General features: G+C 45.8%; 1 protein-coding gene across 26 annotated transcripts in view; it reads left to right on the top strand.

Annotated features, from left to right (window-relative positions):
* Positions 1–15,214, top strand: part of CAMK2D (calcium/calmodulin dependent protein kinase II delta) — a 266,479-nt gene that overhangs the window by 100,230 nt on the left and 151,035 nt on the right. For all 26 annotated transcript variants that reach the window (XR_013345892.1, XR_013345895.1, XR_013345893.1 and 23 more), the window contains one exon: positions 13,209–13,268. Coding sequence is in view for 9 of the 26 variants with exons in the window: in XM_077815153.1 (XP_077671279.1) it covers positions 13,209–13,268 (60 nt within the window). In the remaining 17 variants the exon portion in view is untranslated. The remainder of the gene's footprint in view (positions 1–13,208; positions 13,269–15,214) is intronic.

Below are 15,214 nucleotides of genomic sequence, written 5' to 3'. Positions count from 1 at the left end.
TCAGTATCCATATGTGCCTTGTGGATTATGCTTAGCATTCCAACCTCATGCTGTGTGGCATTATGACACTTGTCCAATGTCTATAATCCCATCATATTCAGTAATCCACTGGGTTTTTAAGAACTTTTTTTTATCAGCACAAACAAATTATGTATAAGAGGTTTAATATTTCTCTCACAGGGTTTGTCCAAGCTTTTCCATTATTGTGGTAATTCTAAGGAGCCCCCATGCATGTCTCATTTTCATTTACATTCTCTGTTTCTAATTACCTTTTTGAAATTGCAGCCATAAACTGGTTTCTGATACAGTAAAACCTGTCCAGAGCGACCACTCGTGGGAGTTAGCAAAAGTGGTTGCTTGTAAGAGGTGGTCTCTCTTCAAAGGTTTGCATCCCAGAGAGTGGTTGTGTTCTGTGTGACCTGTGCAAGTAGGTTGTCACATTTACAAAAGCATGTTGTTCTGAGAAGTGTTGTACACAGGTCATTGATGGATGTGTAAGCCTGTGATGTCCCTTCCTCTTTCATAGAATCTATATAAAATCACCCCTCCTTGGGGTCTGGCTTGTAACAAATTGCTAGTTCCAAAACTACATCCATGAAACCCCAGGCAAAGCCTTCTTCTCAGGTTTCAATCCCCCTATTTCTCCCAGTCAAAGGCATCTTCCCTGATTTGCCTGCACTTGGGGTTTCTTCTCTCAGGAGCCATCTTCTCCAGCCCTAAATTTGTCTCTGCCTGAGGGCCACACCCACCTTCTTTATAGCTGAACCAATGAGTCAGCAAAACCCTGTTAACACTTTACAGCAAGATGATGACCTGCTTATATGTTGTGGTTCTTCTTCAAGTGCGGATCCCTATGTGTATTCCACTGTGGGGCACTGTCAACACATCTGGGTGTGGCCTATGTAGGAGTCTCAGCTTCTCTTAAGTGGCCCTCCACACTTTGTTTCCAATCTTATCAGTTCCTGAACACACACCTTAAACTGAGTCCATCAGCCCTTGAATTCCAGAGTTGCAATCTCCGTCAGCCTCCTGGTTGCTTTCTCAGAGGCAGTCTGGTGCAGGGTTGTAGTGCCTTTGGTGTGTCATTCCTCCCTGCCTCCCTCTCCCACTTTGTTCTCTCCCCTTTATAGCAGGTCTTGTTTTCTCTGTTGACCACAGCTGTAGGTGCCTGTCTCAAGGATTGGCAGTTCTGGCAGCTGTGTGGGGGTGTGATCAAGCTGCTTGCTTGTGTAACCCTTCTGCCCGTCAGAGTTGGCAGCAACAAGGGCCGGGTTCAATATCTAGGGGATCCATTCCAATAACACAATGCAAACCGGCTCGAGCCCCCACCCAGTGACCTGGGACAAACATATACCACCCCCCGCTGGGCGCCTCCAAGAGACAATACTTCCCCTCTCGCAAGCACATAGTCTGAGTGTAGCAAAAAGCCTTTTAATAACAGAGAGAAACAATGTGGCATTATGTTGGGGAAACACCACCAACAGGATTCATAACACAACCCATGAGAAAAAAACCCACCCCAAGCAAATTGGGGCATGCCCTTTCCCTTTGGTTCTTGAGTCCAGCAACCCCAAATCACCCAAAGTCCCAAAAGTCCAGTGACCCAAAAGTCTCTGTCCCTGGTCAGGGCAGTCGCAGAGTTTGAAAGTTTATCTGCAGAGCTTTACCTCCCAACCTGGGTGGAGATGGCGGTGGGGAGAGAGAGAGGTAAGGGGCACCTTACATGATCTGAAGCTGACCGCCCCACAGCTCCATAGGCCCTCACTCCACTCCGCCAGCCGCCCCACGAACTGCTTTGCTCGGCTCTGCTCTGCGGCCCACAAGCAGCTCCCGCCGTCCTATGAACTGCTCCACCAGCCTGTCCACAAGGCACTCCAGCCGTCCCGCAAACTGCTCCACAATATATCTTCAGGCTCCCTCACTACTTAACACAACGCTCAGTGATTTCAGCTCTTAGTCAGTTCAGCTCTTTGGTGAATTCAGCTTGTAGTAGGGGAGCCTCAGTGCTGGTGCACCATTAGCCCAAAGTGAGCTCAGCAGCCTGTAACTAGACTCCTAATGGAATCAAAATTAGCTCTGATATTCCACAGTGAAGAGAGGAGGAAGTGCAATTAGCATGTAAGGCCCTCACCAAGGGGCCCATGCCACCAAGTATTAATACTTGTCCCCAGCCTCTCTCAGTTCACAGAGTTTTGGAATCCATGACCCTTGCCTAGCAAGTGCTACTTAGTTGATGGTGAGTCCCTCCATCATAACAAAAGGCCAAGTACAGTTCCCAGCACAGTTCCCATAATCAGGGTAATAACAATTTATTCTTCCTGCCCCAATAACAGAGACACTGGGGATCCCACAGCAGCCAAAGTGACCATTTGGGCAGCTATAGCCTCATTCTAGGTGGGGTGGGTGTGCCTATGCAAATGAGATCGGCCCCTGAAGTTGTTTTCCACAACTTGCCACACCTCACCACCAGATGTCAGGGTGGAGCTCATCTTGACACTGCTTACGCTTGTAAACAGGAAAAGACTCTCCTCTCCCTTCTGCCTATGCTCAGTATGGGGTTTGTAAACCCCTTTACAGGTACACACGTGCTCCATAGGTCTGGGACCAGAAGGATCTTGCAAGCAGTGTCAGTTGGTCCACATCTATGCCCTTTCTCTCCTCATGTGTCATACCTAGGACATAAAGGATAGTGCAGAACACCCCCCTCTCCAGTTCCTATTTACCGCTACATGGTTTGAGAGAAAACCCTCCAGTGTCTGGAGCTGATTCTTTCTCCTCATTTATTTTTTAAAATGTTTAAAGTTTGTATATAGTTTATAGAGTTTTATCAGGATAGTTAGTTGTCGGTAATCTTCATTGCAGGTAATTCTCCCTGCCTCCCTGGTGCAGGGTTTAGATTTATGCCCCAGTTATCAAGGTTTGAAAACTGCGTCTTCTGTCCTTGCTCCTTCCAATCAGTGGTGACCACAAATGCTGCCTTTGCTGTCGCGGAGATTCCTGAATCTCTTCTATGTGCAGTATCTACTGCTCTTTTCCCAGCTGAACCCAGCAGGCATGAGAACCCTGTTTAGAAACACCAATCCTCATTAGGAAGACTCTGCGACCATCAGGTGTCAGGGACTCTGAAAGAAGTCCGCCCCATCCCGTGTGCTAGCAACAGTATGGACTGCACCGCGGATGAAAATGGACCCAACTTTTTCATTGTCGGGGGAATTGGCTGTACTGGAAGATGGGTCCATCGATGGTATTAGCTGGGATGGGCAGGGATGGTGTCCCTAGCCTCTGTTTGCCAGAAGCTGGGAATGGACAACAGGGGATGGATCACTTGATGATTGTCTGTTCTGTTAATTCCCTCTGAAGCTCCAGGCATTGTATCCTGTTGGAAGACAGGATACCGGGCTAAGTGGACCTTTGCTCTGACTCAGTATGGCTGTTTTTATATTCTAAGTCTCCTGCAAATGTTAACCCATCTGTTTAAATCAGACAATACACTTTCCTTTGTTTCCTTTGTTTTTCTCAAAGCCTCACATCTCTGATGAACGAAATCTTTTCTGCTCCTTCTGTGTGAGATGTGCATTAGCTTTTTACCTGCAAAAAATGAAAATGATAAGAAAGTCACCAATATTATTAATTGCTATAGCAGAACAAATGAGAGGACAACCTTCGTCCTTTCAGAAGACCTCTCAGTGCTGTATCCTACTTTATCAGTTGGTGCATCGCCACCACACAGGGCGAGAGCTCACCCCACCTGAGCAAAAGAAGCTTTGGTAGCTTCACTTCATGAGTGGCCTTACTTGACATTTGCAGAGCAGCAATGTGGAGCTCTATCCATATGTTCATGAGGTTTTATAGCCGAGTTAAAGCCTCCACAGATGATGCATCCTTTAGGGTGGTGATCCTACATGTATCTATATTGCCTGCACCTTCACACCCTCCTCCATATCTGAGCACTGCTTGTCAGTCACCCACGTACTCAACTACTTGAGTAAGTAAGCTACTCAACTTATTGTAACTGGAGTCTTCGAGATGTGTGGTCTCTATCTGTATTCCATTACACACCCCTCTTTCCCCTCAGTTTCGGATCTTTAAGGCCATGTCTACACTACAAAAGTACTTGGATTTTACAGAAGTCGATTTTTGGGAACAGATTATATAAAGTCGAGATCATGCATCCACACTAAGCACATTAATTCGGCGGTATGCATCCACAGTACCGTGGCAAGCATCCACATTCCGAGCGGTGCACTGTGGGTAGCTATCCCACAGTGTCCGCAGTCCCCGGACTGAGCTCCCAGTCTGGGCTGAGCTCCCAATGCCTGATGGGGCCAAAAATTTGTCACGGGTGGTTATGGGTAAATGTTGTCAGTCAACCCTCCCTCCCTCCGTGAAAGCAACAGCAGACAATCATTTCACGCTGTTTTCCCTGGATTGCCCGAGCAGACCCATAGCGCGGCATGGAGCCCGTTCAGCTCACCGCAGCAGTTATGACCATTGTAAACACCTCGCGCATTATTATGCAGTTTATGCAGAACCAGCACCTGAAAAACCAGGCAAGGAGGCAACGGCAGCGCGGTGATGAGGACATGAACACAGATTTCTCTAAAACTGCAGTCCCCGGCAATTTGGAGATCATGGTTTACTAGGGCAGACTCATGCTGTGGAACGCCCATTCTGGGCCTGGGAAACAAGCACAGAGTGGTGGGACCGCATAGTGTTGAGGGTTTGGGATGATTCTCAGTGGATCCGAAACTTTCGCATTCGTAAGGGCACTTTCATGGAACTTTGTGACTTGCTTTCCCCTACCCTGAAGCGCAAGAATACCAAGATGAGAGCAGCCCTCACAGTTCACAAGCAAGTGGCAATAGCCCTATAGAAGCTTGCAACGCCAGACAGCTACCGGTCAGTCGGTAATCAATTTGGAGTGGGCAAGTCTACTGTGGGGGTTGCTGTGATGCAAGTAGCCAATGCAATCATTGAGCTGCTGCTATCAAAGGTAGTGACTCTGGGAAATGTGCAGGTCATACTAGATGGCTTTGTTGCAATGGGATTCCCTAACTGTGGTGGGGCTATAGACGGAACACTTATCCCTATCTTGGGACCGGACCACCAGGGCAGTCAGTACATAAACCGCAAGGGGTACTTTTCAAGGGTGCTGCAAGCATTGGTGGATCACAAGGGACATTTCACCAACATCAATGTGGGATGGCCGGGAAAGGTTCATGATGCTCGCGTCTTCAGGAACTCTGGTCTGTTTAAATGGCTGCAGGAAGGCATTTACTTCCCAGACCAGAAAATAACTGTTGGGGATGTTGAAATGCCTACAGTTATCCTTGGGGACCCAGCCTACCCCTCAATGAAGCCATACACAGGCACCTTGGACAGTAGTCAGGAGCTGTTCAGCTATAGACTGAGCAAGTGCAGAATGGTGGTAGAATGTGCATTTGGACATTTAAAGGGTCGCTGGCACAGTTTACTGAGTCGCTCAGATCTCAGCGAAACCAATATTCCCATTGTTATTGCTGCTTGCTGTGTGCTCCACAATCTCTGTGAGAGTAAGGGGGAGACGTTTATGGCAGGGTGGGAGATTGAGGCAAATTGCCTGGCCACTGAATACGCGCAGCCAAACACCAGGGCAGTTAGAAGAGCACAGCAGGAAGCAGTGCGCATCAGAGAAGCTTTGAAAACCAGTTTCATGACTGGCTGGGGTACTGTGTGACACTTGTGTTTATTTCTCCTTGATGAAAACCTGCCCTCTTGGTTGCTTCTAAATTCCCTGTAAGCCACCCACCCTCCCCCCTTCGATCACAGCTTGCTTGCAAAGGAAATAAAGTCACTATCGTTTAAAAAACGTGTTCTTTATTAATTGATTACAAAAATAGGGAGATAACTCACAAAGTAGCCCGGGTGGGGTGTGGGAGTAGGTTAGGAGGGAAGGAAAAGGCTACTTTAAAACTTCTTGAACGACAGCCTTCTGTTGCTTGGGCTGTCCACTGGGGTGGAGTGGTTGGGTGCCCAGAGCCTCCCCCGCCCGCATTCTTGGGCATCTGGGTAAGGAGGCTATGGAAATTGGGGAGGAGGGAGAGCGGTTAAACAGGGGCTGCAGCGACAGTTTGTGATCCTGCTGCCGTTCATAAACCTCCACCAGACGTCGGAGCATGTCCGTTTGATCCCGCAGTAGCCCCAGTGTTGCCTCATACCTCCTCTGATCATCCAGCCACCACCTCGCCTTACGTTTATCGGTCACTTTCCTGTACTCTGCTATTGTGTCCCTCCACACATTCTGCTGAGCTCTGTCAGTGCCGGACGACTGCATGAGCTCAGAGAACATTTCATTGCACATGCTTTTTTTTTTTTTTTGGCCACCTTATCTGAGATAGCCTTTGGTATGGAGGAGGGAGGCTTGAAACATTTGCAACTGCTGGAGGAAAAAAAGGAGTGAAGTATTTAAAAAGATACATTTTACAGAACAATGGCTATACTCTTTCATGGTGAACTACGCTATTCACCTTACATAGCACATGTGATTTTGGTACAAGGTTGCATTTTGTATCTTATATTGAGTGCTTGCGGCTTTGGTGTTAGGTCACACACGCAGTGCCAGGCAACAGAATTCAGCTTGCAGGTGGCCATGGTAAGCCACAGTCTTTCGGCTTCTGCAACCTTCGTAACAGCAGCACCCTCCTCTCCCATCCCAGGCAAAGCACGTTGAGTTGGCCATTTAGTGCTGCAGTTTTCCTGTTAACGTGCAGCAGCAGAAACCAAACTAAACCCCACACCATCCAGTTCTCTGGGATGATTGCTTTACCCCTCACCCCACCACGTGGCTGGTATCAGGGAAGATCCCTGCTAGCCAAATGCAAACAGCTCAGCACCAATGCCCCCCCCCCCACTGCGTGGCTAACGGCGGGAAGGATTTCTTTTCAGCCACAGGCAAACAGCCCAGTAGGAACGGCCACCTCTGAATGTCCCCTTAATTAAATTCCCCTATTTCAACCAGGTTACCATGAACAATATCACTCTCCTGAGGATAACACAGAGAGATAAAGAACGGATGTTGCTTGAATGCCAGCAAACACCGGGACCATACGCTGCCAGGCTTTGTCATGCAATGATACCAAATTACTTGCTACTAGCATGGCGTGGTAAAGTGTTCTACCATGGAGGACAGAATAAGGCTGCTCTCCCCAGAAACCTTCTGCAAAGGCTTTTAGAGTACCTCCAGGAGAGCTTCATGGAGATGTCCCTGGAGGATTTCCGCTCCACCTCTAGACATGTTAACAGACTTTTCCAGTAGCAGTACTGGCCACGAATGCATCCCAAGTTCTCAGGGCTACTTAATCATTAAAAAACACTTGCTTTTAGAAACATGTATTATATTTTAAAATAATACCAGAGGTCCCTTCTTCAGCTTGGTTGGGTAGGGAGGGTATTTCAGTCAGGATGATAACAAGATCCTGGCTGTCGGGGAGAACGGTGTGCTGTGTGCTCTCGTCAAGCTCCTCCTCCTCCTCATGTTCCCCATCCTCAAAATCCTCAGGCATGGTGGAGAGTACCCCATCTTCGGAATCTATGGACAGGGGTGGGATAGTGGTGGCGGCCCCCCACTAGAATTGCATGCAGCTCAGCGTAGAATCGGCATGTCTGGAGCTCTGTCCCGGAGCGTCCATTTGGTCACTCAATTACAGACCTAAAAGTTGCAATTCTTCAACAAAAAAACTTCAAAAACAGACTCCAACGAGAGACTGCTGAATTGGAATTAATTTGCAAACTGCATACAATTAACTTAGGGTATGTCTACACTACGAAATTAGGTCGAATTTATAGAAGTCGGTTTTTTAGAAATCGGTTTTATATATTCGAGTGTGTATGTCCCCACAGAAAATGCATTAAGTGCATTAACTCGGTGGAGTGCTTCCACAGTACCGAGGCTAGAGTCGACTTCCGGAGTGTTGCACTGTGGGTAGCTATCTCACGGTTCCCGCAGTCTCTGCTGCCCATTGGAATTCTGGGTTGAGATACCAATGCCTGATGGGGCTAAAACATTGTCGCGGGTGGTGCTGGGTACATATCGTCAGGCTTCTGTTCCCTCCCTCCCTCCGTGAAAGCAAGGGCAGACAATCGTTTTGCGCCTTTTTTCCTGAGTTACATGGATAGAGCCCGCTCAGCTCACTGTCACCGTATGTCTCCTGGGTGCTGGCAGACGCGGTACTACATTGCTACACAGCAGCAGCAACCCATTGCCTTGTGGCAGCAGACGGTGCAATAGGACTGGTAGCTGTCATCGTCATGTCCGAGGTGCTCCTGGTCGCCTGTGTGAGGTCGATCAGGAGCGCCTGGGCAGACATGGGCGCAGGGACTAAATTTGGAGTGACTTGATCAAGTCATTCTCTTTAGTCCTGCAGTCAGTCCTATTGAACCATCTTATGGTGAGCAGGCAGGTGATACGGATTGCTAGCAGTCCTATTGCATCATCTTCTGCTGGGCAGGCAAGAGTTGAGGATGGCTAGCAGTCCTATTGTACCATCTTCTGCTGAGCAGCTATGAGATGTGGATGGCATGCAGTCCTTCTGCACCGTCTACTGCCAGCCAAAGATGTAAAAGATAGATGGAGTGTATCAAAACAAGAAATAGACCAGATTTGTTTTGTACTCATTTGCAACCCCGCCCCCGCCCCCCGTCTAGGGGACTCATTCCTCTAGGTCACACTGCAGTCACTCACAGAGAAGGTGCAGCAAGGTAAATCTAACCATGTATCAATCAGAGGCCAGACTAACCTCCTTGTTCCAATAAGAACAATAACTTAGGTGCACCATTTCTTATTGGAACCCTCTGTGAAGTCCTGCCTGAAGTACTCCTTGATGTAAAGCCACCCCCTTTGTTGATTTTAGCTCCCTGTAAGCCAACCCTGTAAGCTGTGTCGTCAGTCGTCCCTCCCTGCGTCAGAGCAACGGCAAACAATCATGCATCTGAGTTGAGAGTGCTGTCCAGAGCAGTCACAATGGAACACTCTGGGATAGCTCCCGGAGCCCAATATCGTCGAATTGTGTCCACAGTACCCCAAATTCGACCCAGCAAGGCCGATTTAAGCACTAATCCACTTGTCAGGGGTGGAGTAAGGAAATCGATTTTAAGAGCCCTTTAAGTCGAAATAAAGGGCTTCATCGTGTGGACAGGTGCAGGTTTACATCAATTTAACGCTGCTAAATTCGACCTAAAGTCCTAGTGTAGACCAGGGTTTAGGCTTGAATAAAGACTGGGAGTGGATGGGTCATTACACAAAGTAAAACTATTTCCCCATGTTTATTCCCCCCCGCATCCCCCACTGTTCATAGAATCATAGAATATCAGGGTTGGAAAGGACCTCAGGAGGTCATCTAGTCCAACCCCCTGCTCAAAGCAGGACAAATCCCCCGTTTTTGCCACAGATCCCTAAATGGCCCCCTCAAGGATTGAACTCACAACCCTGGGTTTAGCAGGCCAATGCTCAAAGCACTGAGCTATCCCTCCCCTCTCCTGTTCCTCAGACGTTTTTGTCAACTGCTGGAAATGGCTCACCTTGATTATCACTACAAAAGGCTTTTCCCCCCCGCTCTCCTGCTGGTAATAGCTCACCTTAAGTGATCATTCTCGTTACAGTGTGTATGGTAACACCCATTGTTTCATGTTCTCTATGTATATAAATCTCTCCACTGTATTTTCCACTGAATGCATCCGATGAAGTGAGCTGTAGCTCACGAAAGCTTATGCTCAAATAAATTTGTTAGTCTCTAAGGTGCCACAAGTACTCCTTTTCTTTTTGCGGATACAGACTAACACGGCTGCTACTCTGAAATCTCCTCATACAGCGATCAGATCCAGTACCTCCCATTCAGTCCATGCTGGAGCTCTTTTTCAATTCTGGGACTGCATGGTCACCTGTGCTGATGAGCTCGCCTGGCCAAACAAGAAATGAGAGGAAAAGTTCCTGGGGCTTTTCCTGTACACCTGGCCAGTGCATCAGAGTTCAGAGCGCTGTCCAGAGCAGTCACAATGGTGCACTGTGGGATAGCTCCCGGAGGCCAACACCTTTCAAATTGCATCCACACTAACCCTAATTTGAAATGGCAATGTCGATTTCAGCGCTAATCCCCTCGTTGGGGAGGAGTACAGAAATCGGTTTTAAGAGCTCTTTATGTCAAAAAAATGGCTTCGTTGTGTGGACGGGTGCAGGGTTAATTCGATTTAACGCGGCTAAATCCAACATAAACTCGTGGTGTAGACCAGACCTAAATGATTTGTGGTAGAGAAGGAACTAGAGAGGTGGTCAGTCCACACCATCTCTTACATCCTTGTGAAGGAGAAGAGCAAGAGTGCAGGTGCAGACCAATGGACACTTCTTGGAAGAGTCTTCTGGTTCTTGGTGCACATGTGTACTGCACAGTGAAATACAGATAGGGACTACACATTTCGAAGATCTTGTTACAATAAGGTCAGTAACTTGAGGCCTTACAGGACCTCAGATTGAAAAACACAGAGGACAAAAACCACTGGAAGCAAAGAATGATTAACTAAGTGCCTGTGGAAGGGCCCTGTTCAAATGCTAGGCAGCATCATGTCACAAATAGGAGCATGTCCAACAGGTTCTGGAGCTACGGCTATAGTGGAGACAGCCTGCAGGACTGTCGGGATTTTCCCAAAGCTACAAGAAGAATCAACCAAAGCTATGGCCACAGAGAGGGTCGATAGATATCTGCCAGCTACCATTGTTGTGTCTGCCCATAAAGACACTTCTCTGTACTGGAAGGTGAAGAGTGATATGTGGCCAGCCCTGTTTCATGTAGCTATTTAACACTTAAGCTGTCTCCCCGTAAGTGTTTACTTCAGCTGTCTTTTTAGCACATAAGGTGCTTTATTCTGTTAAAGGCATACCTCTCTCCCTGCAGGCACCGTCTTCGTTAAAATACACACATGCCTGAATCCATGTGATTACTAAAGCTAGGCCATTCAGCTGGTGCTAGTGGCGTTGAAGAACAGGACATGGAGGAGAGGGATAATATGAAGAAACACTTTGAGCACTAATAACAAATATCGTGCATCTTGTTCAGCCCTATACAGAAAACCTTTCAGTGAAAACCTTCATGTACACACAGCAGGCATTGTATTTTTTGGTCACCATTTTAGTTGATTTAGTAAGTGGGGGCCAAAGAGAGAAAGAGAGAGAGAGAGCCTCAGTGGTCGGGAGTTGATTCCACTTGGCAGACAGACAATATCAAAGACAACCTAGAACTAGTGTCAGTCAACAGCTGTTTCTATCTTACTTTTTTCTGGCTCATTTGACTGTACTGCAGTTGATTTTCCTTTTTCTGCATATGAGATCAGCAAAGGGGAGCTTGGAGTGATTCCATTTTCCAGTTTACTGTTTATCTATTATACTCATTATATTTTCCTTTGTATGCATTTTCATATTCCCTTGAACATCTGCACACTGGCTTATGAGGCCAAGCAACAGTGAGACTGCTGCTAAAGTGGACTCTGCTCTGGAAGAAAGAGGAGGCTATAACACTTTGTAAACATGATGATGATGACATTAAAAGATCTATAGTTTAATTTATGGGCCTTAGTTTATATAGCAACATAGTTGCCCTTGAGCAGCAGCATACTGTGTGTAAGATGCTGTTGATATGACATCCAGTGTTTGTGAGACAGATGTTGATGCTCTTCTGTTACTGATCCTGTTGCTGTTGTCAGAGATGGATAATTTAATTTGTTGACCTCAAGTTGTGTTCAAAGATGTGGTCATATACCATGTCATCTTGTTACTCCACAGCTATAAAACAATTGTGCTTTACATCATTCTACTACAAAAACACAAACAAGTAGAGGAGGAGGGATTATGACGAGGAATTGGTCCACATCAATTAAAAAGAACAAATGAAGGGAATTTCCTTCCATTTGTCTCTTTGGAAGTTTTTCCCTTCAGGACCCTGAAAGCAAGATTACAAGGTCCATCAGAAAAATATATTTCTCCAGCCATCTGATATCTATAACTTTTTATGAACCAGTTCTTTGTTTGTTTGTTAGGCTGTGTTGGCCCACAGGGACCACATTAGAGCAGGGATCGGCAACCTTTGGTACGCGGCCCGTCAGGGAAATCCGCAGGCAAGCCGGGACGGTTTGTTTACCTTCAGTGTCTGCAGGTTCGGCTGATCGCAGCTCCCACTGGCCATGGTTCGCTGTTCCAGGCCAATGGGGGCTGTGGGAAGTGGTGGCCAGCACATCCCTTGGCCCGTGCGACTTCCCACAGGCCCCATGGGTCTGGAATGGCGAACCACACAGCCAGTGGGAGCTGCGATCAGCCGAAACTGCGGACGCTGTAGGTAAACAAACAATCCTGGCCCGCCAACGGATTTCCCTGATGGGCTGCATGCCAAAGATTTCCAACCCTGCATTAGAGCAACCCATAACAAAGAAACACCTTTTAGCCATTTATTCTTAAGAGGCTAACAGGTAATCAGCTTAACTGAGAAGTAGTGTAATGTAGGCATTGTGGGGGGATGCTGCTGTTGGTCATTTAGCTACTGAATCCTCCTACGGCATCATTGTGTTAGTAAAAAGAAAAGGAGCTCTTGTGGCACCTTAGAGACTAACAAATTTATTAGAGCTTAAGCTTTCGTGAGCTACAGCTCACTTCATCGGATGCATACAGTAGAAAATATAGTGGGGAGATTTTATATACATTTTATATGTTGGTAGAATGCCCTAGCATGTTGAAAAGTGTTCTCTTTACAATGGAATATTAGCACTTCATTGGTGATGTACTTAGTACCTTAGGCAGCACTGAAACACATCATAGTCTAGGATTAGAATTCTTCTAAAGATTCAGGGCTGTCTTCATTCTGATTAATTCTATAATCATAGTTTATTATCTGATAATTATAGGTCATGGTGTGAATACGTCCCATTTCCCACTGAGTAGGCAGCTTGATTTTCTAAAACTACTATAGGTTGAGCAGCTAGGCAAAGCAAGGGGTGGATGTAGTACCTTGATTCAGTGTGACATACAACTTAAATGTACAATCATGGTGATTCTAAGTAGGAGAAGGAGGATACATTTTAACCACCATGTCGCATACTGTACCATATGTTTTGCAACACTCAGTACCATATAGAATGATGTGCCTTTTCATGATTAAACAAAAAATTTATGGTTGTGTTTCTCTTTCTTGCAGATCACCAGAAATTGGAAAGGGAAGCTAGAATCTGTCGCCTTTTGAAGCATCCTAATATTGGTAAGAGAATGTAATCACTTTATATGGTGTGTGTCAGTACAGAAATTAAAAGAGAAAATACAGAATAGCTTCATAGAGGTAGAAAGTTGGGGGAAGTTAAATGAAATAGCTGGCAAAGAAGGTTCCTTTATACAGTGGAGTTCCTTCCAAACTCATAATGCTCCCCTGAGATGTGGTGTCCTATGGGGTGGTCACTTCCAACCGTCCATACTGACTTCATCTCCTTGAGCTCGTGTTTGGTGCTTTTATGATTTGTGTCACTGTGTTGAGGATGTATATAGAAGAGTAAACCCCTTCCTCTCCTCACTGTTGTGTCCCTGCATTCAGGCATTCACAGTAGAGGCTGCCAAAGATTTTGATTTGGGTTGCTTGTTGTCTTGAAAGTGTGAACCAATAGGAACTGATGATAACTTTGTAGGCCATGAGGAATCACACTCTGAGGATGACTGAGACCCTGGTTTATCTGCCAGCAGTTTCAGTGCACATCTATGAATCTTCACCTGAGCCAACTTTAGGCTACCTCAGTAGTCCAGCAGCAAAAGTATGATTTTGTGTCATACTCAGTAATGTCTCCTCCCCTTTAATGGCAATGACAAAGTGTAAAAAACAAAAAAACTCAGAAACCACAGCTCAAAATGGAGATTGGAATGACTCAAAAATCCCTATCAAAATTTCAAACAAAAAACAGGAAGCTCAAAGATACGGAGACAGGAGGACTCCCTTGAACTTGCAACTCCCCTGAACAGTTTAAAACTTTTAAAAAGTTTTGGTTAGATACAGTTTGTTGCTTCTTTACTGTTCCCAAACCAGTTTGCCCATCCTTTGCTATAGTAAAGCAATGTTGAAGCCAAGGAAGATGATTAAGAAGAAAATGTAAACAGTAATTGCTATGAAATAAGAAGAGCTAAAATCCACAAAGGACTGTTGAAATATATGATTGCATGTGATTAAATTATTTTGTTCCATTGAATAGTTTGAACCAATATTATTATTGTATGCTGTCCAGCTGTTCTATTAGAGTTATTACAGCAAGTAAACATACAGCTGGAAAACACAGAAGGGTTGTAGTTGTTGAGGAGACACTGTTGATGTTCAATAAGATGGCACAGAAGAAATTCCATGCTGTGCAACCTACTCTGAAATAGGTAATTCAGTCAATGAATCACATAATAGAGTACACTTTTTCTTCTAATTGGCTGTTCAGTTTGAGAAAGAATATCAGGATTCAGAATCTTATGAGAGAGGCTGTTTGTTTTCATGTTGTAGAATCTCCATGAACACTATCAAGTCACTGAAACGTATCTACTCCCCTTTCCCTATAACAGAATATCCTGCTGAGCATGGAGAGTGTGTGTCTGCCAGAGATCTAGTTTTATATCCATCCTAAAAGCTCTCAAGTATTAAAGTACCTTGTTTGTACAGCTGAATGAAGAAGTTTGCTTTTAGTTCTGGTCTCTATCTTGGAGTAAGATCATAGAGGCAGTTTCAAGAGTAGAAACAAATTCTGTACATTTACAAAGACTCTGATTTTCAAAAGTGGGAGCCTAAAATTAGGCTTCTAAATCCACATTTAGGCATCTAAACTAGAGGTTTGCAAACTTCATTGCTAAAGCAGGCCAAACTGTAAACCCAGCTGGACCCCATGTCCCCTCCCCATAAGTATTTTGAGTACCTGTTTGGCGAGGGGCCTACTAATGGGAGAGAGAGGCCTGGCTGGGGGGGACTGGCCAAAAATAAGAAGGGACGAGGGATCCTGTGAGGGTCAAGCAGACTGGAGTGGGTTGAGGATTTTCTGGTTTTCCAGTTTTCAACAAAATCAATAGGATTCTGCCCAAGGAAGCCTAGAATATTCCCTGAAATTTTGGAATTGATCAGATAGAAAGTTCAAAAGTCATTGTACAACATGCAGACAGAAAGGCCATCAAGCTGAAAGCAAGGCTTGCCTC

This window comes from Eretmochelys imbricata, chromosome 4 (genome assembly GCF_965152235.1).
Source record: "Eretmochelys imbricata isolate rEreImb1 chromosome 4, rEreImb1.hap1, whole genome shotgun sequence".
Classification (NCBI taxonomy): domain Eukaryota; kingdom Metazoa; phylum Chordata; order Testudines; family Cheloniidae; genus Eretmochelys; species Eretmochelys imbricata.
The sequence above is the reverse complement of the archived record's forward strand: the minus strand, read 5'-3'. Positions and strand labels throughout refer to the sequence as shown.